Source organism: Bufo bufo, chromosome 9 (assembly GCF_905171765.1).
Source record: "Bufo bufo chromosome 9, aBufBuf1.1, whole genome shotgun sequence".
NCBI lineage: Eukaryota > Metazoa > Chordata > Amphibia > Anura > Bufonidae > Bufo > Bufo bufo.
Genome location: NC_053397.1, coordinates 53981751 through 54007174, shown reverse-complemented (window position 1 = coordinate 54007174; position 25424 = coordinate 53981751). Strand labels below are relative to the sequence as shown.

Sequence of the window (25424 nt, the reverse complement as noted above, 5' to 3'; positions counted from 1 at the left end):
GAAGCCACGCCCATTTTCAGCCCAAAATTGCTAGGATTGTCTCTGAAAATTATGAACAGCCCCTCCAAATACTGGATTGTGGACAACCATGTAATATACACTGTAGTTGCTGAAGAACCTCTTTTTAGAGGCTTGTCTCATGAATGTCATTCTAATTGTAATACAGAAATACATCCGGTTGTACAATATTTTATATTCTATGTCATCTATATTCATTTCTTAGTAATAAACGTTTCTGCATTCGCTTAATTACCATCAAAGCAACCAGGCGCAATCAAAATGGCCGCTCAGGATGCAAAACTGGCTGAGGATTGGAGCACCACTGTGATCGTGAGCAGTACTTTGCAGGTACCGTGAAATCAAGCTGATGGTTTATACTGCAGCATTTGTCATCTTGTTCTATTTTTTTAATATAAAATATGGCCGCTTCTATAATACAGTGGTCCAGAGGGAAGTCATTCCCTGTTTATGCTTGTGGTCCACCCTTGCCTGAAATCAGAGGTGGGCCAACAAGCTCAGCATCTTCCCTGCAACCTTCCCCTCCCCTCAGTGAAGTAGTCCAGGCACCTTTCATTTATCCCTACTTCTATATTCCTAGAATTGTATGGCTACTGTATATCTCTCTACAGTGGAGAAGAAGGTGTGGGAGCATCACATACCATATGAATCTCTTGAGAGGGATAGGGACTATTTTCTGTGCAGGGAAGAAGGGGTTAACCACAGCTAATGCAATGCATCCTGGCTCATGTGAGCTGCTGCCCACCAACAGAAATGGAAGAAAGTCTTCTAATCTAGATAAATGAGCTGAGTTCACACGAGCGCGCCCGGATGCGTTGCGGCAAACCCGCGCGAGTAGGTACCCAATTGCAGTCAGTTTTGACTGCGATTGCGTTCCGTTCTGTTTTTATCGCGCGGGTGCAATGCGTTTTCCACACACGTGATAAAAAACTGACTGTGGTACCCGGACCCGAACTTCTTCACAGAAGTTCAGGTTTGGGTTCGGTGTTGTGTAGATCAGTGTTTCCCAACCAGTGTGCCTCCAGCTGTTGCAAAACTCCAACTCCCAGCATGCCCGCACAGCCAAAGGCTGTCCGGGCATGCTGGGAGTTGTAGTTTTGCAACTGCTGGAGGCACACTGGTTGGGAAACACTGGTGTAGATGTTATTATTTTCCCTTATAACATGGTTACAAGGGAAAATAATAGCATTCTTCAATACAGAATGCTTAGTAGGTGGTCAATTGAGGGTTAAAAAATTAAAAATAATTAACTCACCTTCTCCTCTTGATCGCGTAACTGCCGGTCTCTTCTTACTTCTTTAATCATGAGCTGCCGGCTAAAGGACCGATAACATGGTCCAATTACATGGTCCATCACCACGGTGATGGACCATGTGATGTCACCACAGGTCCTTTAGCCGGCAGCTCATGATTAAAGAAGTAAGAAGAGACCGGCAGCTACGCGATCAAGAGGAGAAGGTGAGTTAATTATTTTTAATTTTTTAACCCTCAATTGACCACCTACTAAGCATTCTGTAGTGAAGAATGCTATTATTTTCCCTTATAACCATGTTATAAGGGAAAATAATACAGTGAATAGACTGTCATCTTAGCAACCATGCGTGAAAATCGCACCGCATCCGCACTTGATTGCGGATGCTTGCGATTTTCACTCAGCCTCACTCACTTCTATGGGGCCTGCGCTGCGTGATAAACGCACAATATAGAGCATGCTGCGATTTTCACGCAACGCACAAGTGATGCGTGAAAATCACCGCTCATGTGCACAGCCCCATAGAAATAAATGGGTCCGGATTCAGAGCGGGTGCAATGCGTTCAACTCCCGCATTGCACCCGCGCGGAAATCTCACCTGTGTGAACTCAGCCTAAAAGTGTTTGAAATGTGTAGAATAAGCCCTTTAAAGCTACTGATAATCACCATCACCATACGACGTTTGAGATGATTTCTTGCTCACTTTCCGATATTTCTCCAGGATCATGAGGTGATCGCAACGCTGAGGAATCAACAGCATAAAATCCGTTTTTCAAAATCTCTGTTAGCTGGATCTATCATTTTTCCTCTGTCTGGTACGTTACTATTGATAGATGAAATTACTGCAAGGCGTTAGTAAGACTACTTTCACACTCGCGTTTTGGCTTTCCGTTTGTGAGATCAGTCATGGGCTCCCAGAAGTGGTTCAAAACAGATCAGTTTTGCCCTAATGCATTCTGAATAGTGATGAGCGGCAGGGGCAATATTCGAATTTGCGATATTTTGCGAATATTTGGGCGAACATTTGCCATATATTAGCGAATTCGTGATCTCCAGGTATTATTTTCTTGATTGCGAAAATTCGCATAAAAATTCGCATAAAGTGTTATTTAAAAAAAAAGAATATTCGCTTTTACGAATATTTTTTTCGATATTCTAAATATTCGCGAATTCTCAAAGTGCCGATATTCGCGATTAAAATTCAAATATTCGTGATCAACACTAATTCTGAATGGAAAAGGATCCGCTCAGAATGCATCAGTTTGCCTCCGTTCCGTCTCCATTCCGCTCTGGAGGGGGACCCCAAAACGCTGCTTGCAGTGTTTTTCTGTCCGTCCTGACACACAATGTAAGTCAATGGGGACGAATCAGTTTTCTCTGACACAATAGAAAATCCATCATGGCTATGTTACACATAATACAAACAGATCTGTTCATGACGGATGCATGCGGTTGTATTGTAACGGAAGTGTTTTTGCAGATCCATGACGGATCTGCAAAAAACGCTAGTGTGAAAGTAGCCTTATGGAGATTTACCTCTTAAAGGGAATCTGACAGGATCTTTTAACCTCCACTACTGCTTGAGGGCATATTCACACAAAACGGTATGTATTTTGCAGTTCGCAAAATGCGGATCCATAAAATGCAGATTATGTCCGTGTTGCATCCTTCTTTTTTTGCGGACCCATTGACTTCAATGGGTCCATGAACCACATTTGGGCCGAAGCAAAAGACATGTTCTTTTAGATTAGCTTTCCGTATCCGAATGTCCGTTCTTCAAATGAAAGAGCATATCCTATTATTGGCCACAAATGTGGACCACGGACCCATTGAAGTCAATAAGTCCGCAAAAAGAAAATAAAAACCGATGCAACACATGAACATCATCCGTATTTTACGACCGCAAAATACATAGGGTCATGTGAATGCCCCCTTATACTGCAGAGTATTGTTTCTAAGGTTGGAGCATAAAATGAAAGGGTCTGCATCCAATCCGCAAAAAGTGTAGATCATATGCGGAACAAAACGCGGTTGTGTGTATGGGGCCTTACACTGTACGTAGGCTAAGCTGTTGCTTTTCTCTTTATGGAGGCATAGCATTTTTGCTGGCAAACGCCCAAGAGGCCCTTGGCAGTCAGAGAGAAGATGCCTTTGATAAAATACAGCAATTCACATCTATTCATCGAAACAGCTTCCTAGTGCTAGTGGCAGCTCTCCACGGACCGGAGGAACGTGACTTAATGTTCAGTATTCAGCTCAGGTATGTCATTTACATTTCCAATGACTCAAGCGATTGCACCGTTCACAAACATCTGTCAAGCTGCTGCACAAATCCAATATTACACAATTCTTCTATGTTATGTAGCGTTGTTTTATATCCAGTTCTGATCAGCGTATAAAACGGCATTAAAAGGATTCTGTCATCAGATTTGACGCCTATACCCTAAACATATGGCCAGGTCCCTACTAATACCCTGAATCCGAAACTGACCTTATTAAATGCGCCTGTGGCTCTATTATCATATAAAACAGGTTTATATAACCTGTCACTCACGTACCAAATGTGTCCAAGGGGACGTCTCATCATGCAGGGTGCCCGGCTGCAGCCAGCTCCTTTCGGTGCTTCCGACTAGAAATCGCCGCCCTCCCTATCAATAGAGCCGCATATCTCACGTCATCACCGCCTCCCTCACCTCAGCACCGCCTCCGAAATCTTCTGCCCCCTCAGCCAGATCTCGTGCGGCTGTGAGAGGATGGCTGCAATAGGGCGGTCAAGGCAGGTTTGAGCGAAGTGCGACGGCCGGCGCATGCGCACTTCGCTCAACAAGGCCGCTGCCAGGAGTCCGCACGGGCGCATCAGGTTATACCTAGTGCGCACGTGCGGGATCTGGCTGAGGGAGGCGGCGCTGAGGTGAGGAAGGCGGCTCTATAGAAAGGGAGGGCGGTGATTTCTAGTGGGTAGGCGGCGCTGGGCACCGAAAGGAGATGGCTGCAGCCGGGCACCCTGCATGATGAGACGTCCCCTTGGACACATTTGGTACGTGAGTGACAGGTTATATAAACCTGTTTTATATGATAATAGAGCCACAGGCACATTTAATAAGGTCAGTTTCGGATTCAGGGTATTAGTAGGGACCTGGCCATATGTTTAGGTTATAGGCCTCAAATCTGATGACAGAACCCCTTTAACTGTTCTAGCTTCTCAGTATGTGGTATGAGTTCCCCACAGGGAACATGCCATATCTTTAGGGGGGGGACTTGTCATACTGTAATTTTAGTTTAGCTACATGTGAGATTTTCCATACATTTGAATACATTTCTGCAACCAATCTGATGTGTGTAAACATAGATAGCTTTAATGTGCACCAAAGTGTATGATCACAGCCTTGATGGTACTGTGATTTAGGGGTTACGTTTATTTGGCTGTACTATCAAACTGCATATATTAGTTACAAATAACAGGAGCAATTGATTAGGTTACACTTCTGCCTTGAGTCATTGCCTATGCAGTCAGTTCCCACCCTCTATAGCAAAGAAACCCACTATCCACACTGCCATCCTGTAGCTTCCACCTATACTGTGCCCGCTGCTGCCCCATGTACCCAAGGACACAAGTACAGAACTAGAAAATGATGGACCCCAAAGCAAACTTTAGGCACAAAATCCCAGACCAGACCCCAAAATTAAAACAGACCCCAGATTAGCGCCACATTTATACAAACCCCAAGTTCTTGTGAGCCCCTATAACCTCCTGCAGACATCAGATCAGACCCAAAATTAATGTGGCTCCCTATAACTGCCACCCCACCATTCCTTAAATCGGATCTCAGATCAGACCCCAAATTCATGTACCCCCTCCCCTCCCACAGATCAGGCCCCAAATTTGCGTGGCCCCCTAAATCATTATATCCCTGCAGACCTCAGATCAGACCCCAAAATACAAATAGCCCCCTAAACTCCCTTCCCTCAGATCCATGCAGACATCAAAGACCCCAATATTCATGTCCCCTCCTCACTCAGATACCCCTACTGAGATCAGACCCCTAATATTATGTGCCCCCCACACTCAGATCAAACCTCAAAATGCATGTGCCATCTCTCACACAGATACCTTTAGACCTCAGATCAGACTCCTCCCCCCAGATCTTAGATCCCTGCTGACCTCAGATCAGACCCCCTCCAGATCTCAAATCAGGCCTCCATAGAAGATCAGTCTCCACCCCCCAGATCCCTGCAGACCTCAGATCAGACTTCCCTCCCCAGGTCCCTGCAGACTGCAGAACAGACATCCCCCCCAGATCTCACATCAGATCATCCTCTAGATCCCTGCAGACCTCAGATCAGACCCCTCTGCCCTAGATCACTGCAGATCTCAGATAACACTCTCCCCCATCCCTCCAAGATCACTGCAAATCTCAGATGAGACGCTGCCCCCAGATCAGAGTTGCTCTCCCCCAGATCAATGCAGATCTAAGATCAGACTGGCCTTACAATAGTACAGCTTTCATCATCAGACATAGAGATAATTTATTGCTTGCTTTAGAAAAAGATCTGTAGTTTGCATGTATAATACTCACTGTTACATATGGCTTAAACTTTCTCACTTATTGCATAGGTTTCTTGGAAGTAACTTAAAAATCATTCCTGCTCATAATAGCGTGGAGACGGTTAAAAGCATTTTAACCATAGCTAAGGTAAGCCAATTAATCTGCTCAGCAAATAATGTTTGTGACGGGGAAAATGTCACCCCGATTCTGGTCTATTATCTGCAGTAATACATGAAAGAGTCCAGATCGCTATTTTCCTACCCCTGTTCCCCCACTGCACTCAAAGGTGCGCTTTAAAATACAGTTCAGAATGCTGTGTTGTGATAACATGATGGAGAGGACTCCTGTGTGCACGCAGAGCAGTCCTTACAGTGTATTTTGGCGCAGCTTTAAATGCGGACAGAAGGGTAAATGGGGGGGCAGTGATAAAATATCTGTGGTACTACTCAAGTAATACTGCAGATAATAGTCCAGGATCCTAGTGACAGATTCTCTTTAAAATGGCACTGCGAAAACCTGCATGCGGTTTTCGCAGCAGTTTTGGTTTTTACAGGTAAAATATATGAAATGTCTGTAAAAACTGCAACCACATTGAAAACTTGAAAAAAAATTAAATAAAATGTGTTCAGTTTTAATTGCACCATCTTACAAGGGTCTAGGTAAGAGCAGGCTATGCAGGTGTAGACTCTCCCCATTCAAATGAGTTAGGCCTTTTTCACACATCGTTGTCTGTTTTGAGGATACAGAACTTAGGCCCCTTTCACACAAGCGAGTTTTCCCATCTGTAGCAAATGCATAGCATCCGGACTGAATCCTGACCCATTCATTTTAATAGGTCTGTGTACACGAGTACATTTTTAATGCATCATTTCTGCATTCAGGGAAAATCGCAGCATCTTCTAGATTATGCGTTTTTCACTCAGCTCTGTTTCCAAAGAAGTGAATGGGGCTTCAGTGAAAAACGGATTGCATCAGTTCGTTTTTCACTGATCGTTACTAGGAGATGTAGTTTGTAAGTCTTTAGTTTTTTTTCAAATGTGTGAAAAATACATCAAAAACGGATTGCACCCACGCAGAAAAACAAACGCTGACAAGACTAACTGAACTTGCGTGCAAAACTGTCCGTTTTTTCCTGAACAAATCCTTACACAATCTGTATGGTTCATGTGAAAGAGGCCTTTACTAAGGGAAGGTCCGAGGTCCGCACATGTCTCAGTGAATTCTCACCGTGGTTCATCAATTTTCCATGCAATGAATCTGTGAAAAACTGACCAGGTGGCATCCTTGTTCTGTCCGTGGTTTTGACAGACTGAGGCCTCATGCACACGACCGTATGTATTTTGCGGTCAGTGTGCATTCTGTATTTTGCGGAACAGAACAGCCAGCCCCTAATAGAACAGTCCTATCCTTGTCCGTAATGCGGACAATAATAAAACATGTTCTATTTTTTTGCGGAACAGATATACGGAAACGGAATGCACACGGAGTAACTTCAGTTTTTTTTGCGGACCCATTGAAATGAATGGTTCTGTATACGGTCCACAAAAACGCGGAAAGAAAATATGTTCGTGTGCATGAGGCCTGAGGGAGATTTATCAAAACTGGGGTAAAGGAAAACTGGCTTAGTTGCCCATTGGAAGTGTATAGATTATCTACTGCACATCTATGTAGAGGAGAATACACAGCATGAAGACGGCCATTTAAATTTGCATTATATATTTTGCAGGCTACCAGCAAACCTCACCTTGAAAGTATACGAGACAGACTTCTCCAGGCTAAGATGCATATTGCTGAGAATAGCCCCGTGTGGAAAACGCTAGATGAGCTCTGATTGTGTGGCTGATGCACAGTCTGCTACTTCCACCCCATCTTATATTGGGATTCACTGCTTATCATGTAGTTGTCAGTATGTTAGAGATGATGAGTAGAGATGAGCGAATTTCAGGTTATGAAATTCGTTGATACTTTGTTTGTTGGTAAAAGCAGAATTGCGTTATAGGTTCCGTTACCACAGACCGTAACGCAATTCTAAGACGGAATGCATAACGGCATGCCTTTAGAGGCATTCCGTTATTCATACCGTCATAACAGAAGTCTATGGCCTACATAACGGATCCATCCCGTTTCCGTTATGCAGGAGAGGACTCCCCTGCACAACAGAAACCTGACGGATCCGTTTTGCAGCCCATAGACTTCTATTATAACGGAATGCCTCTAAAGGCATTCCGTTATGCAATGTCATAGAATTGCGTTATTGTCCGTGGTAACGGAACCCATAACGCAATTCTGCTTTTACTACTAAACAAAGCGTGAACAAATTTCAAAATATGAAATTCGCTCATCTCTAATGATGAGCATTAAAGTAGATCCATATAATGTTTCCCTCAGTAGCTTTATGTGGCAGCATATGCACGTATAAATGAATACGTATTTGGTAAATAATAACATTTAGACAATACCTGAAATTGTGGATGTTTTCCTTGGTGCTGAAATCTCTTCCTCTCATGTTTGTTAATCTTTAGTAAAGTGAACAAGAGTATAAAAGGAGCTGCAGTAGAAAGTGCACATTTTCAAAATTTGGTGGCGGAAATGTGTACATTGTCATTACCTGACAATACGGATAGGCTGCAAGGGAACTGAAATGGATCTTGACAACTACATGCATTCCTCATGTACAAACAATTCTGGAGCATCTATTCTTATGGCTCTATGATGTGCCATACCTTTATTACTTCTGCTAGAAATTATAAATGAATTACTAGCAGTTTGCAATGAAGGTCCAGAAGGGTGTTACCAGTTGGGGGTCTGAAAGAAGCCTTAGGCTAGGGCTACACGACAACATTTTGTCGCACAATTTTTATTATGATAGACTGTGGTGTCGCACTGTGACATGACGGTAGCAAAATTATCCAAGATGGATTCTTCTGCGACTGTCGCGTCGCAGTGCGACACCATAGACTATCATTATAAAAATTGTCACGCGACATTGGTGTGAGATCAACGTCGCGTGACACATGTTGCAGTGTAGTTGTGCCCTATGTGTTGCGCGACTTATTGTCGTCGTGTAGCCCTAGCCTTATGCCTCATTCACACGTCAGCGATTTCCATCAGTGATTGTGAGCCAAAACCAGGAGTGGAGCCTCCACAGACATAAGGTATAAGGGAAAGATCTGCACCTGTTCTGTGTTTAGAGCCGTACCTGGTTTTTGCTCACAATCACTGAGGGAAATTACTGACCGAACACTGATGTGTGAATGAGGCTAAGGGTCCATTCACACGTCCGTTGTTTCTTTCCTGATCTGTTCCGTTTTTTGCGGATCAGATCTGGACCAAATCTGGACCCATTCATTTTCAATGGGTCCTGAAAAAAATCGGACAGCTCAATGTCAGATTTTTTTTCAGGACCCATTGAAAATGAATGGGTCCAGATCTGTTCCGCAAAAAACGGAACAGATCAGGAAAGAAACAACGGACGTGTGAATGGACCCTAAGGCTTCTTTCACACGAGCGTTACAGATTCTCTCAGGGTCTGTTCAGGAAAAAACGGATGGTCCTGCACGCAAGTTCAATCACTTTTGTCTGCAACTGCGTTTAGTTTTCTCAGCGCGGGTGCAATTAGTTTTTGATGCCTTTTTCACGCACATGAAAAAAACCCTGAAGAATAACAATCTACATTTCCTAGCAACCATCAGTGAAAAACGCACGTCATCCGGATGCAATCCGTTTTTCACTGAAGTCTCATTTACTTCTATGGAACCAGAGCTGCGTGAAACACACACAATATAGAAAATGCGCTTTTTCCTGAACGCAGAAGAGATGTGTGAAAAACGTGTACATATGTGAAATTAATGGATCAGAGTTCAGTCCGGATACTATGCGTTTGCTTCACGCATCACGCCCGGACGGAAAACTTGTTCGTGTGAAAGAGGTCTTATATGTAGGACATGTTTTTGTTCTCATTGGGTGAGTGGGAGACTAAGAATATGTTTGAAGCTTTTGCGGTGCAGTGTTAAGGTGACCTGAGGCTGCTTTTATGCAGTCGTATGTACATATGCAGGAAACGAACGGGGAGAATTAATGACATATGTACTGAGCAGAATGAAAAGCCAGCCATAAATGGACTCAGCCAAGCGTATGTGTTTATTCAATAGGGGAGAGAATGAGAAGGCACTGCCAGGCACTTCTGATAGCAGCTTATCTCCTGGCAGGACTCAGGATGTTCAAATCCAATATGCTTGATCCTAGCTCCCCCCTTCCCCCATATCTGCCATAAGAGTATAATCAAGAGCCTCCATACACATACATCAGTCAGATTCCATTAAAAGTTGTTCATACACATTCATGCGAATGAGCAATTCCACAAGCAACCATCTAAGGGAACAATATGGGGCACATTTATTAAGACCAGTGTTTTAGATGCCGGTCTTCATAATCCCTATACCCGACGGTGGATCTACCAGAGTTATGAAGAGACACAGGCCACTACATAACTTCGGCGCATCCTCCGCCGCTTCTAAATGTAAGATAGCGTTCTAGCGGTCTTACATATAGACCATTTTCTACACCTAAAACAGGCGTAGAAAATGGTAAATGAGATGGGCCTGCCGGCTCGTCCCCTTCCTACCCACTTTTTTTTAGGGGAGAAGTTGCAGATTGCGGCACAATACACCTAATTTAGGCATTTATCAATATAAATATAGGCTGGCTCACAGTATTTTTGCTTTAAAATTTATTAATACATTAAATCACAACAGGCTAACTGTGTCAGTATCAGCGTACATATATAGACAAAAATGTGTAAATAGGTATATAAGTGCGGAGCTCACGCACAAAACCTAAATAGCCGGAGTACTCCTAGGAATAAGACCTAATGGCTAAAGTTGGGCTGCAAGGGGTATTCTGTTGGACCAATCATATGTTCATGCTTTCAAATATCAATTTGCCGTGTAGTTGGAACTGGAGATTTTGCTTTGTCCCGAAAAAATCTCCAGTTCCAACTACACGGCAAATTGATATTTGAAAGCATGAACATATGATTGGTCCAACAGAATACCCCTTGCAGCCCAACTTTAGCCATTAGGTCTTATTCCTAGGAGTACTCCGGCTATTTAGGTTTTGTGCGTGAGCTCCGCACTTATATACCTATTTACACATTTTTGTCTATATATGTACGCTGATACTGACACAGTTAGCCTGTTGTGATTTAATGTATTAATAAATTTTAAAGCAAAAATACTGTGAGCCAGCCTATATTTATATTGATTTATTCCTCTTTTTCAGCTGGTAAACTGAAAGGCTGTGCTCCAGTAGGTTGCTGGTGGAGCCTTTTCTAAATATTTGTTATTTGTTATAATTTAGGCATTTATCTGTTTAATAAATGACCCCCTTAGAGTGTGGCACTCTTGGTGAAGAAAAGCCAGAGGTCAATAGACGTAAGATGATGTGAAAGGACAGCAAGAAACCAGAATGTGCTTATTAATAGAAATGACGATTTTATAGCTTGTAAAATATTTATTACCTAAAATGTACTCATAAATACAGAACAAACACTAAACATCTTTACTTGACCCAATTTTCTCATCTGGTGCAGATTTTAGCTTCAATTCGATGAGCTCTTCGACTCTGGCGAGGACACTTTCCATTAAATCAAATGTGAAAAGAGCTGACTGTAGAACCTAAAATGTCAGAAACGGTTAATGTTGTTTAGATAAGCGCAATGACATTACACAGGGATCTAGACCATACCGATCACTCAGAGGCCGAAGACATGGCTAATGCAGGGGAATAACACACCTGAAGCTGCATCTCAGGAGTCATGTCAGGCAGCTTATTGCCCCCAGCGGTTACCGTACAAAGTGGCTTCTCCGAGTGGGACCCTGGGAAAAAAAATATGCAGGATTAGTATCAAAGTCTGAAAGTCAGGGGAGAAGACCTATTCTGCTCGCTAAGTGGGAACAGCGCACACAGAAGCCGCTGCATTTTGTTCTGTTTTTGGAAAGCGCAGAATAAGTGACTCATTTCTCACCTTTCTTTTTCTCATTTGTACTTCGTATTTCTGCTTCGTAATGGGCTCTGGACATATTCAGTCCTGTATGGAGAGGCTTTAGAAAAGCTTGTTCAATTTTAGCAAGCTCTGACCATATTCCCGTCTGCAGAAAACACAAAAAAAAAAAAAAATGGACACCAAAGTCAGTATAAAATTATTCAAGTCTTAAAGTAAAAAAATTAAAATCCAACATCATATAGTTCATTACAATACCTTTCTAACAAATCTAAAACCAGCCCTGTACCTTCCAAGGATCCAGATATCCCCGCCCCATATATATTGTTCCAATTACTCTGCTACATTTATATCAAGCTGGCAGCTCAGGGGGTGCGTCCTTTCTGCTGCAGCTCTCTCCCTATCACAGCTCAGGGAGAATGTCCTTTGTACTGCAGCCCGCTCCATATTACAACTCAGGAGGCAGTTGAAGGATCGAACTGAGCATGTGCGTCCACTACAGCGAGGTGGACAGAGATATAAGAAAAATAACCAACAACAGGTGGTGCTATACAGATTATTAAATAACTCAGTGGCTATAGTAAAAAAAAAATATATATATATATTATTGTACATACATTTTTATTACTTGCAAAAGTATTCAAACCAAGGTGCAGGTTATAAAGCTGCAGAATATTTTTGTACAACATCCACTTGTACGAGAAACTGCAGTGAAAGCCATAGTTTCCTATGTGAATTTCTTAGGGTGCCTTCCCATATGACAAATTTTGTCGCATAAATATTCTGCACCTGAAAATCAGTTACATTCAATTGAATACAGTAGGGATGTTTTGGAGGGACACACATGGATTTCTGCAAACCCCATTCAGGTAAATGGAACAGATTTTTACTTGTAGAAAATATCTGTGCTTTAGGCATGCATCTGAAAAAATGTATGTAAATGTAGCTGTAATCTGACCATACCTGGGAAGGGCATCATGAGACATGTTACCAAAGCCATTGGCTTCGGACAGTGGTCTCTATACTCAAGATGATGGCAGAAGCTGAATTATTCTTTTCAAAAAAAAAAAAAAATCAATCTGAAAGCTAAGGCAGAAATCCAAGGCTGGGCTGAGATTTCTGCTGCACATTGCTAAACCATGTGTGTCCACCATCCCTGGTTTTCGTAGCAAGAAATGACTGATGACAAAGTCCCCAACCCCCTCCCCCCATAGTGGATTTCAAATGAAATGAATGCATTGTGAAAGACACACAGATTTGGTCACAGAATCGATGCGAGAGATCAGTTGTGCAGATACGTGAACACGGTTATAATGTGATTTAGGATTTGGGTGGTGGGAATGACTTCATGCATCTGCTGGAGGCTTTCACAGTTTGCAGTATTCTTCAGATAATGCATCTTTTAGAAACCATGACCAAAGGAAAGGAGAATTATATCCAAAGTTTAAAGTGGAACTTTAAGGTGCTATTGCACACCACTTTACACTTACTGTACATCCTACATGTCACGGTGCAGCCATAGGAATGAATGGAGTCACAGTGCGACATGTTTGCTGCAGTCATGACATACTCAAACAAAATACAACCCTACTGTATTTTTAGAGATTCACATGTCACAGCCAAGGAGCTAATCAAGCTGTGACCCTATTCATTCCTATGGCTGCCTTGTGATACTTGGGTGTGCAACACATGTTGTGCTCAAAAGTGCATGCAGCCGTACCCTTAGTCCATTAAATTTACAACATTAAGGCCTCATTTACATGACTATATTTTTGGTCCACATCTGATCCACATTTTTTTGCGGACTGGATGCAGACTCATTCATTTTAATGGGGCCACAAAAAAAAGGAGATTTTTGTATAACTTACCAATAAAATCTCTTTCTCGCTCTTCATTGGGGGACACAGGAACCGTGGGTATAGCTATGTCCTCTAGGAGGCGTTGACACTAGATAACGCTGTTAGCTCCTCCCCTGGCAGCTATACCCCCTCCAGCCTGGAGATAGAGCTTCACTTTGTGTACACGCAGTAGGTGAAGCAAGCCAACCAAGAAAAAACATGGAACACCAACCATGCCAAAAGACCCAACAGGGTTCTAACCAGCAACTGCCACAACTGTGGCCGAACAACAATACGGGGTGGGTGCTGTGTCCCCCAATGAAGAGCGAGAAAGAGATTTTACTGGTAAATTATACAAAAATCTCCTTTTCTCGCCCATATTCATTGGGGGACACAGGAACCGTGGGACGTTCAAGAGCAGTCCACGGGGAGGGAAAAACCACAGACCCATGGAAGCAAGCAACCCCGCTGGTATCTAAGAAACTGCCACCTGCAAGACCATGCAGCCTAAGCAGCGTCCACCAATTCATAAGTATGCACCTGGTAAAAGTTTGTGAATGTGTGTAAGGAGGACAGTTAGCCGGGTTACACAACCGCGCAGCCGAGGCGCGATGCCTCAAGCCAAAGACGCGCCCACCGCTCAGTGGGGCGAGCCGTCACACCTAAGGGTGGAACCCCGCACTGGGTGCGGAACGGTACAGCATTTGCAGACCGAATCCATCGTGCAATTGCCACCTTGGAAGCCGCCCATCCCTTGCGTGGAACCTCCGGATGACAAAAAAGGGGTTTCGTACGCCAGAAGGGACTGGAGGCCGCCAAAAATTATCAGAGCCCTGACGTCACGACGTAACTCCCTTCCCTAGGGAGTGGAGGAGAGGGACAGTGAAGGAAGGACAACTTCTTCATTGATGTGGAAGACAGACCACCTTCGGGAGAAAAGGAAATGGGCTGGAGAACAGCCTTATCCTTGTGAAGAACCAGGAAGGGTTCTCTGCATTAGGCCTGACAGAACAACAGACGTGCAGGTTGGGGGACACCTGGGAAATAGTGACCATAAAGTAATAACCTTCCAATTATCATCCAAAAGAGCGTTTCTACAGGGAGGAACAAAAAAACCAAACTTCAAAAAAGCTAAATTTAGCCAACTAAGAGAGGCCATAGGCCTAACTAAATGGGATAAAGTCCTCACAAATAAAAATACAGCCACAAAATGGGATATCTTTAAAAGCATCCTAAAATCTCATTGTGAGAGGTACATACCGTATGGGAATAAAAGGTTAAGGAACAAAAAGAAACCAATGTGGATAAATAGAACTGTAAAGAAAGCAATAAATGACAAAAAGAAAGCATATAAAACACTAAAACAGGAGGGTAGCACGGAAGCACTGAAAAACTATAAGGAAAAAAATAGAACATGTAAAAAACTAATAAAAGCGGCCAAACTAGAGACCGAGAGATTAATTGCCAAAGAGAGTAAAACTAACCCTAAAATGTTCTTCAATTATATAAATGTTAAAAAGTATAAATCTGAAGGTGTCGGCCATTTAAAGAGTAATGAGGGGGGAGTCGCAGAGAGCGACGAGGAGAAAGCAAAACTGTTAAATATTTTTCTCTCCAATGTATTCACTGAGGAAAATAAACTGTCAGATGAAATGCTGAATGTTGAAATAAATTCCCCATTAAAAGTGTCCTGTCTGACCCAGGAAGAAGTACATCAGCGACTTAAAAAGATTAAAATAGACAAATCGCCAGGACCGGATGGCATACACCCCCGTATCCTAAGGGAATTAAGTAATGTCATAGCCAGACCCTTATTTCTGATATTTGCAGATTCTATACTAACAGGGAATGTCCCACAGGATTAGCGCATGGCAAATGTGGTGCCAATATTCAAAAAGGGTCCAAAAACAGAGCCTGGAAACTATAGGCCGGTAAGTTTAACATCTGTTGTGGGTAAACTGTTTGAAGGTTTTCTGAGAGATGCTATGTTAGAGCATCTTAACGGAAATAAGCAAATAACGCCATATCAGCATGGCTTCGTGAGGGATCGGTCATGTCAAACTAATTTAATCAGTTTCTATGAGGAAGTAAGTTCTAGACTTGACAGCGGCGAATCAATGGATGTCGTGTATCTGGACTTCTCCAAAGCATTTGACACTGTACCACATAAAAGGTTAGTATATAAAATGAGAATGCTCGGACTGGGAGAAAACGTCTGTAAGTGGGTAAGTAACTGGCTCAATGATAGAAAACAGAGGGTGGTTATTAACGGTACACACTCAGATTGGGTCACTGTCACTAGTGGGGTACCTCAGGGGTCAGTATTGGGCCCTATTCTCTTCAATATATTTATTAATGATCTTGTAGAAGGCTTGCATAGTAAAATATCAATTTTTGCAAATGACACTAAACTGTGTAAAGTAATTAACACTGAAGAGGACAGTATACTACTACAGAGGGATCTGGATAGATTGGAGGCTTGGGCAGATAAGTGGCAGATGTGGTTTAACACTGACAAATGTAAAGTTATGCACATGGGAAGGAATAATGCAAGTCACCCGTACATACTAAATGGTAAAACACTGGGTAACACTGACATGGAAAAGGATCTAGGAATTTTAATAAACAGCAAACTAAGCTGCAAAAAACAGTGTCAGGCAGCTGCTGCCAAGGCCAATAGGATAATGGGTTGCATCAAAAGGGGCATAGATGCCCGTGATGAGAACATATTCCTACTACTTTACAAATCATTAGTCAGACCACACATGGAGTACTGTGTACAGTTCTGGGCTCCAGTGAACAAGGCAGACCTGGAGAGGGTCCAGAGGAGGGCAACTAAAGGAATAACTGGAATAGGGCAACTACAGTACCCTGAAAGATTATCAAAATTAGGGTTATTCACGTTAGAAAAAAGACGACTGAGGGGAGATCTAATTACTATGTATAAATATATCAGGGGTCAGTACAGAGATCTCTCCCATAATCTATTTATCCCCAGGACTGTGACTGTGATGAGGGGACATCCTCTGCGTCTGGAGGAAAGAAGGTTTGTACACAAACATAGAAAAGGATTCTTTACGGTAAGAGCAGTGAGACTATGGAACTCTCTGCCTGAGGAGGTGGTGATGGTGAGTACAATAAAAGAGTTCAGGAGGGGCCTGGATGTATTTCTGGAGTGTAATAATATTACAGGATATAGCTACTAGAGAGGGGTCGTTGATCCAGGGAGTTATTCTGATTGCCTGATTGGAGTCGGGAAGGAATTTTTTATTCCCCTAAAGTGAGGAAAATTGGCTTCTACCTCACAGTTTTTTTTTGCCTTCCTCTGGATCAACTTGCAGGATGATAGGCCGAACTGGATGGACAAATGTATTTTTTCGGCCTTATGTACTATGTTACTATGTAGAGCACCCCCAACTCAGACACTCTCGTCTGATGGATGTGATAGCCACAAGAAAAAAACTACCTTCTAGGACAGGAGCCGGAGAGAACTCTCCCCAAGGGCTCAAAGGGAGAAGACTGGAACGCTGAGAGAACTATATTCAGATCCCAAGGCAGTAAGGGATGGTACGGAGGAACCGAATGTGCCACTCCCTGAAGGAAAGTTTTCCATAGGCACCAGAGGATTCTGGAAGCTGCCCCAGGATAGAAGCGCCAACACCTGACCCATCAAGAAAACTAAGGGCTAAACCAAGGTCCAACCCTGATTGCAGAAAGGATAGGATCGTGGGGAGAGAAAAAAAACAGAGTGAGGGAATGTCCCGGCTTTCACAGAATCCCAGGAGGACCGCCAGGTCCTACAATAGATCCTGGGCGGTGCAGGCTTCCCGGCCTGAAGCATAGTGCGGATGACGTCCGCCGAAAAACCTTCCCCACATCAGGATGACGGTTTTAATAGCCACACTGTCAACCAAGACCCTAAATGCCGATGCAAGACCGGACCCTGAAAGAAGGTCATCTCTGAGTGGCAGTGACCAAGGGAGGGAGAACTCCCGCCAAGGAGATGTCAGGGCGTCCATGTCGTATGCTTCTGGAACTCCTGCTCGGGAGAGAAGGTGGGAAGCTTTCGTGTAGATATCGTTAGCACACCCAGACCAATGGAAGGAGTCCCCATAGAAGGAGGGATGTGGAGGGTGCCACAGCCCACTAGTTGGGACCGGAGCTTTTCTGGAATGGAAGGCTACCAAAAGAATACCCCGTGCAAATGCCGATGAGGGAAGGTAGCAACATAGGAACTACCAAGGCATGCGGGGTGTCTATGAACCATGATCCAGAGGAGGAAAAGGACAGGAGAAGAATAGGCTAGGTCCAAGCCCATTTCCCGTCTGAGACTGGCGCTATACAGAAGTAGCCAAGGATTAAGTGGCTGTGCAAAAAAACTCTGCCTGAAGAGGAAGCCAGGCAAGGGGAGTCACACTGTATTGCTAGCCCCATCCCCAGCAAAGGAGGGGGGCCACCCGCAAAGGCCACCGAACACAGTGCTAGAAGAGTCCATCACCTGACGAAAGAGCTGAACAGACAGAACCCAAGTATGTAGTGGTAACGCAATATCGCTCCCACAGTAGTAGCCAGCGCTTGCCCCGTCAGCGCAAAACTGAGGGGGAGGCCTGAGACTATCCATAGAAGCCACGTACCATACTGCTCCAGTTTAAGTAGAGCAACCTTAAAAAACTCTACCTGGAACGGCACTGAACAGGAGCAACTGCCAAGCTAGCGCCAGGGTAGGGCCCCTACCCAAGGGGATGTTCCACTGCAGCGACCACGAATTCGAGCATTAGCGAAAGGCTGCACCTGTGGAGGAGAACACGCTGCAGCTGCTACCAGAGTGCCAGCATAACCACTTTCCCAGAGAAGAAGGAGTGGTGGATAGAGAATACAGTCAGTGAAGCACTTGACTCGCTGGGACGTACTCACCATATATGTGCAATGCTGTACGCACTACTACTGATACCCCACCTAAGAAGGGTAGTTAATGCCCACGGTGAGAACTAGTGCATATGGCGAGTCCTGTACCCTGTGGGAGTGCAAATAGCACCTGAGTAAGGGGGTAATGCATACAGCACACCTTGTAACCCGTGAGAATGTCATCGCGCCACCTATGGAAGGAGCTAATGAATACAGCAGGTACTGAACCCAGTGGAGATGCAATTCCGCCACCTACAGAAGGGGGAATGTATACGTCCAGCACTGAAACAGTGTTATTGTACTTAGTCCACCTATGCAGGGTACAATGTATAAGGTCAGTACTGTATCCTGAAGTAGTGCAATTACTCCGCCTAAGGAAGTGGGTAAAGCCTACGACAAATGCTGTTGGCCACCGTAGACGCAATCTTAGGAGATTGTGCTGGATTCATGTCAGGGTCTGACTCAGTGATTCTCCACCCCCCCTCGGACGGACCCACTCCTGTGAGAGAGGGTGCGCCTGAGCGTGACCCAGGGAGGAAGGGAGGGGGTGTGGAGATATTCGAGGAGAAGATGACCTGCTGTGGTCGGCAGGTCTCCCCTCAGAATCTTACCCCTAGAAGTTGCGGACTGCGCAGGTGGGGGCTTATCAACCAAACTACCCAGGGGGTGGATTGGGAAGAGAGGTCCTACATAAAAATTGCGCCGGCGGAGAATTATCAACCAAACGACCCAGAGGGTAGATTGGTAAGAGGAGGGTGGACTGGGAATATCAGAGGTCCCTTATTAAATACGCTGGTGGAGAGATATCAACCAAACTACCCCGGAGGACGGATTGGGAATCCTGCAGAGATCCTTCACTGAATTGCGCAGGTGGGGAATTATCAACCAAACGACCCGGAGGGTGGATTGGGAATATGAGGGGTCCTCCCTATCCGAGATAGGACATGGCCCAGTGTGGTACCACACAGACAGGTTGGTCCCGCGGTAGTGAGGGCTGAGGAGGGGGACCCGTATGGCGCACATTTATTTATTTATTATTTTCATTTTTTTTTAAACTACGATGTCAGCCTCAAGCGCACAATAGGCGGGAAAGGGTAAAAAAAAATCCTCTGCATTACCAGCGTGCACCAGGAGTAGATCCCCAGATATGCCGGCCTAAAGAGGTGGCTGGGCATGAAATGGTTAAGGCCATTTTGAGGACCGGGGGCGGGCTCAGCATGCTTCTGGGGAGGGGGAGCAGGGCGGGAAGAATTTGCGCCAGAGCACCCCCCCCTACCAGGGGACGAAGTTTGCGGCCTAGCAGGCATTGTCAACCAAACGGCGCTTAGCCCCTGCATCGGCCGGCCACAGAGACCAGAGCAGCGGGCGAAATGCGCCCGTCTGGCAACGGAAGTGGGCTGCACCCCGGGGCCGTGCGGACACCAGTGCGGGCTGGGCAAACATCGCGGCCGGAACACCGATGCGGTGCCGGCCGAACGCATAGCAGTTAACCCCCTCCGTAGCAGCACGCCCGGCGTCTGCTCCCGAAAGGGGTGGCAATGTGGCTGGTGCCGCTCAGGAAGATTCCTGTGGAGGTGGAAGCGGCGCATGAATGCGCCCGCCCGGCAATGGACGGGGGCTCCATCCCGCGGCTGGCGGGCAAACATCGCTGCGGTGCCGGCCGAAACGTATGGCGGCTAACCCCTCTGGAGCGGCGCGCTCTCACTGCAGCGCGTCTGCTCTTGGAAGGGGTTGGATCATGGCGGCTAGGTGTGGGGAGCGGGAGACTGCACAGCGGTGTGCTCGGCATCCCTGGAGCAGGGCCATTAACCCCCTATGTGCCCAGTAAGGGGGAGACTATGTAGACCATGACAGGAGCATGCATATGTGAGTCCTTCAGAGTCTCGCCCCTGCAGTCTTTTACAGAAATCCAGGAAGGCATAGAGGGGGACCTGAACCCCTGAGTCATAGGGGCCTGCTTGATAACGAACGAGGGAGGGAGGGAGAAAAGGGTTAAACATACTTACCTAGTTTACTCATCTTCATCCTCTTGTCCTGCCGCCATCTTCACCCCATCTCTGGTCCAGCTGTGTCACCCCTTCAGCTACTGGCACCGTAGTGGCAGGACGCTGGAAAAGGGGGGCTTGGATGGGTGACCCCTTGGCTGGCGGGATGCAGGGGAGTGAGGCTGCCCTGGTCCACCTTGTCTTCTGTGGGGGAGGCAGCAGTGTGGGTGACCGGCACTGGCGCAACTCGCCCCCGGGAGAACAGGGAGGCGAGGCGTCCACTGTTTTCCCATCTGAAAAAGAAGGAAAAAAATAAACTAAAATAAAAAATCTTCAGGAGATTCCCTGCAGAGCAGGGAGGTCTTGCCTCTTATTGACACTAGAAAAAAACTGAAGCTCTCTCTCCAGGCTGGAGGGGGTATAGCTGCCAGGGGAGGAGCTAACAGCTTTTACTAGTGTCAACGCCTCCTAGAGGACATAGAATATGGGTGAGAAATGCGGACAGCACAACGTGTGCCGTCTACGTCCCTATGTCCATTCCATAGTTCAAAAAACTAAACAAAAGATAGAACATGTTCTATTCTGGGCCATTTTGCAGACAAGAATAGGCATTGTTACAATGGGTCCGAAAAAAAATAAAAAACGCAACCTGGACATTATCTGTATTTTTTGGGCGGATACGCGCTTTGCGAACCACAATACATAGTTTTCTCTTTGGCTCCATGAGCCTATATATATCCATGCAACCCGAGGTTGACATCTGAATGGAATAAAAACATGTGACAAACCTAAAATAAACTTCCTAATATACTGTCATTTTCTAAACTTCACAGATGGCCTGATTTCACCTGCACTCCCATGGTCCCATGGAAGTTCAGAGCTTCTCCAGTGAGGTGCAATTCTCAGGGAGCTTCCTACCTGTGTGTCAGTGACGCATATGGAGGGGTCTGGCTCAGTTTGTCAGCCGCCTACTCTGTCCCAGATGTACAATTATCCCTGATTGCTTGATAAAACAATGTATCGATCGGCGGTTGAAGTGGAGTAGCAGTGCACGTGTCTCAGGGCCGGCGTCCCGTATAGAGAAGGAGAAAAGAGACCAGCACTCGCTTGTTTAGATAATGTTGCTGTGATTTATTGTCACATTCCAGTGATGCGTTTCGGCATACAATCTGCCAGTTTGACAAACTGGCAGATTGTATGCCGAAACGCGTCACTGGAATGTGACAATAAATCACAGCAACATTATCTAAACAAGCGAGTGCTGGTCTCTTTTCTCCTTATCCTTGATAAAACAGTCACTATCGCACAGTATTTCTCCTGATAAGCCATGCATTATAAGGAGCACCACACCGATGCTCTCAGCTATAAGTGTATATCAGACAAGGCAGACTAGTTACAGGAATTCCTCTGACTAAAGTCCACTGTATACATGAGAATGGGCTCGTTTCAGCAAGGCCCATTCAAAAGACTTAGTCAATCACAAAAACTTGTAAGGGGTAAGTATAACCTGTATGAAGTGTCCAGGCATTTTGGGGGGCATTATAGGGTTTGGATAACACCTTTAAAGCAACAGATGAGGCTCAGATCCCTGCAAATTATATTGACACCCTTAGGCCAAGTTCACATGTTGCAGATTTGTAGCGGAGGAAAATCGCACCAAATCTGTAACACACTGGCAGATATTAACTCTAATGTAAAGAAAATCTGCAAAATATTGGGCATGCTGCATGAAGAAATATGCATCAAAAAAATCTGTAGCATGTAGATGGGGACTGGAAAATATAAGACTTCTACCATACTGACGAGGCTTAGCTGTGTGGAGTCCACAGCACAAGGCTGCAATGGGTGAACCTTAATATTTTCTACAGAATGGCCATGGGTGTGACTATTTCTTCATACTGACTATACCATCTACAGTATCTGCCTATGACCAGTTATGCATTGCCAGTGGAAACACCCAAACACAACAAATTAGATTGTGGTTCCTTATTCCAGATTTACACATGGCCAGGCCAACCTCTTAACGAAATAAAGAAATCCACAGACTTGCTCTCTGATGTGCAGCTCCATCACAGAGGCGCTTCCTGTCCCAGGCCTGTACACATCTGAACAGGGTCATGTCAGCTACGTGACCCAGCAGTGATGTGCCGCTTGGCGATATGTCACTGCTGAGACCGGTAAGCTTGAGCAAATCGAGCTTCGGATCATAGATCTGAAGTTCATTAGTTCAAAAACTTTGGTGTTGTCCGTGCTTTTAATACTGATGACCTATCCTGAGGATAGGTTATCAATATCAGATCGGAAGGGGTGCCAGGTGTCGCTGCTTTGCCGTAGACAGCAGCAGTGAGCAGGAAGAGAGACGGCATGTGCACACTGCGCGCGCCATCTCCTCATGCAGCTGATCGGCGGGGGTGCCGGATCCCCGCCAATCTGATATTGATGACCTAGCCTAAGGATAGGTCATCAATATTAAAAGCTTGGACAACCCTTTTAATGCTGTCCCTGTACAGCATTAAAATGTATTGGCTCCGTGGAGCCAATACATTTTAATGCTGTACGGAGACAGGATTAACACCAACGTTTTTGAACAAATCAACTTTGGCTGGATTCGCTCAAGCCTAGAGGCCAGTTATTGTGTTCATTCTATATTTGAACAGTCCTGGGACCAGGTGTATCAACCGAGCGGTGGGCAGCAGGCATTTCCATTTTTTTGTTTAGGCAAGAAGCAGTACTAGCTAATTGTAAAAAGTTCTCTAAGACCACCTGCACACGAAAGTGGATGAACGCACATAAGATCGGAATCTTTGTGCGTTTCTTCAGCATATCCGCACCAAAAGCCGTAATTGTATAATAGAAGTTTTTGATGCGGTTTTGTGCAGATCTCACCTTTCATTGAAAAAGGGTGAAATCTGCAGCCAAAACCGCAAACCTAATTGACAAGTTGCGGATCTGGAAATCAGCAAGGCGGGTCAATGTCCACACAGAATAAGGCAGAATGCACACGGCCGTGTTCCGCGGCCGAGAGCGGTCCGTGGTATGCCGGTCTGGATTCCTGTTCAGAGCAGGAGCGCACGTCATTGGTTGCTATGACGCAGTGCGCTTCAGGTCACCGCTGCACTACAGTAATACACTATACGAGTGTATTACTGTAGTGCAGCGGCGGCATGAAGCGCACGGCGTCATAGACAGTCAATGACGCCGTGCGCTCCTGCTCTGAACAGGAATCCAGCCCGGCATACCACGGACCGCTCTCGGCCGCGGAACACAGCCGTGTGCATTCGGCCTAAATCCGCAAAGTGGATTTGTGTAATACTTTGCTGGCACTGTACTATACTGCAGTTTTTCTTTCAGCGCTGAAAAACCGCACGTATTCCGCAACGTGTGCAGGTGACCTAAATCTGTAATACCTTGTTCAAATTGTTTCAATAGGGTGCAAGAGATTTCTAATTCCACAGGCTTTCTTTTTCTATATACACACACATAAGAAGGAACATTCCATGGAGATTGGACATTAATAAAGATGTATCTCTAAGGAGCTTGGAGGAAAAGTAGAGCATGTCATCCTCGTCAGTGATCTGTCTTCATTAGAGCCGGTGTGTGCACTGATGCTCTAGTGAGCTCTGAGTATCCATTTACACTCTGCTCCTACCATATACACACAGTGGGGGGTGTAGATCAAAAATGAACATGGGTGCAAGCTTGAAGACTTTGACAAGTCACAGCAGGTTTCTGTTAGTGGCAGGTTGTTGTTTTTTGTATTTTTGGAGGAGATCTATGAACTCAAAAAAACCCACAAGATACTTACTTCATTGTCACCGTCTTTAATAACCAGGTACCTCAGAAGGTTTAGTGAAGCCATTATTCTGGAGAGAAAACAGATATAGACTTAGACTGTGACACATAAAAGCATTTATGGAAGAGTTTAACTCCAGGGCAAAAAAAAATAAAAAAATGACTTTTTGCGTTTTTCTTTTCTTTGATGTCTGACAAAGTTTTCAAAAAATAAACTGTCTATGCAGTGGCCTGGGTGTCATCAATATTCTGCAATGTAAGGTAGAGCAAGGGGAGAGTGGTGTGCACCCAAGTAGTGTCAGAAAACTGGACGACCGATTTCCTATATTAAATCACCTATACTCGGGATAAGTATTCAATATTAGATCGGCAGGGCCATCATCATAGGAAACCAGACAACCCCTTTAAAGAGCCTCTGCCAGGACGATCATACTGCCTGGTAGGGTTGATCATGCTGACAAACAATACCTTTCTTGTGTCTGCATGTTAAACAGCTGCAGAGATATGTGTTTTTATTCATATGCAAATGAGCACATTGGGGCACCAGGAAGCCATACTTCATCCTTGGAGCACTGCTTTTGTGATGCCCCTGTACTCCCACCTCCCCTTGATGGACAGGGCTAGACATTAAACATGGTGTGGGCAATCATGCTACTTATATCTGTGACGCTGAGCCCTTGCTCAAACATTGCTTTTACACTAGGAAGCAAATCCAGAACTAGCTATAGGAAGTATTATGTACGAGTATCAAGAGAGAACTAAAATTCATCTTAAAGCTGGTACAACATGGTAGGACTATAGCCTGGTGGTAAGTGTTCTGCCTTTCATATAGAGGGTCTGGGGTTCAAATCCCAAGAGACTTCTAAAGAAAAGGTTTACTTAAATTTTACTTGCTCATTTAACCCATAATAAAAGTTGATAGAAATTAGAATCTTATGTGTATGGCAAAATGGACTGATGTACTTGCTAGGCTGTGTGCAGTGTATATGATATCACGCTATGACACAGCTCTAGGATTAAATTTTTCTTCTCTCCTCGTACATAATATCCCCCATATCTAGCTCTAGATCTGTTTCCTAGTGTAAA

The 25424-nt window shown here is 44.8% G+C and overlaps 2 protein-coding genes across 2 annotated transcripts in view; one reads left to right on the top strand and one right to left on the bottom strand.

Annotated features, from left to right (window-relative positions):
* Positions 1-279: 279 nt before the first annotated feature.
* Positions 280-7648, top strand: C9H1orf146 (chromosome 9 C1orf146 homolog). Its single transcript, XM_040408739.1, has 5 exons — positions 280-348; positions 1992-2085; positions 3362-3530; positions 5886-5964; positions 7544-7648. The coding sequence occupies exons 1-5, from the start codon at positions 280-282 to the stop codon at positions 7646-7648; spliced, it is 516 nt and encodes a 171-aa protein (XP_040264673.1).
* A 3665-nt stretch (positions 7649-11313) lies between these two features.
* The window catches only part of GLMN (glomulin, FKBP associated protein), a 68057-nt gene continuing 53946 nt past the window's right edge, over positions 11314-25424 (bottom strand). Inside the window, exons 16-19 of the mRNA XM_040407862.1 lie at positions 24352-24409; positions 11843-11966; positions 11611-11693; positions 11314-11492 (exon numbers count right to left, since the gene is read on the bottom strand). Of these exons, the coding sequence (XP_040263796.1) occupies positions 11367-11492; positions 11611-11693; positions 11843-11966; positions 24352-24409 (391 nt within the window). The 3' untranslated portion in view covers positions 11314-11366. The remainder of the gene's footprint in view (positions 11493-11610; positions 11694-11842; positions 11967-24351; positions 24410-25424) is intronic.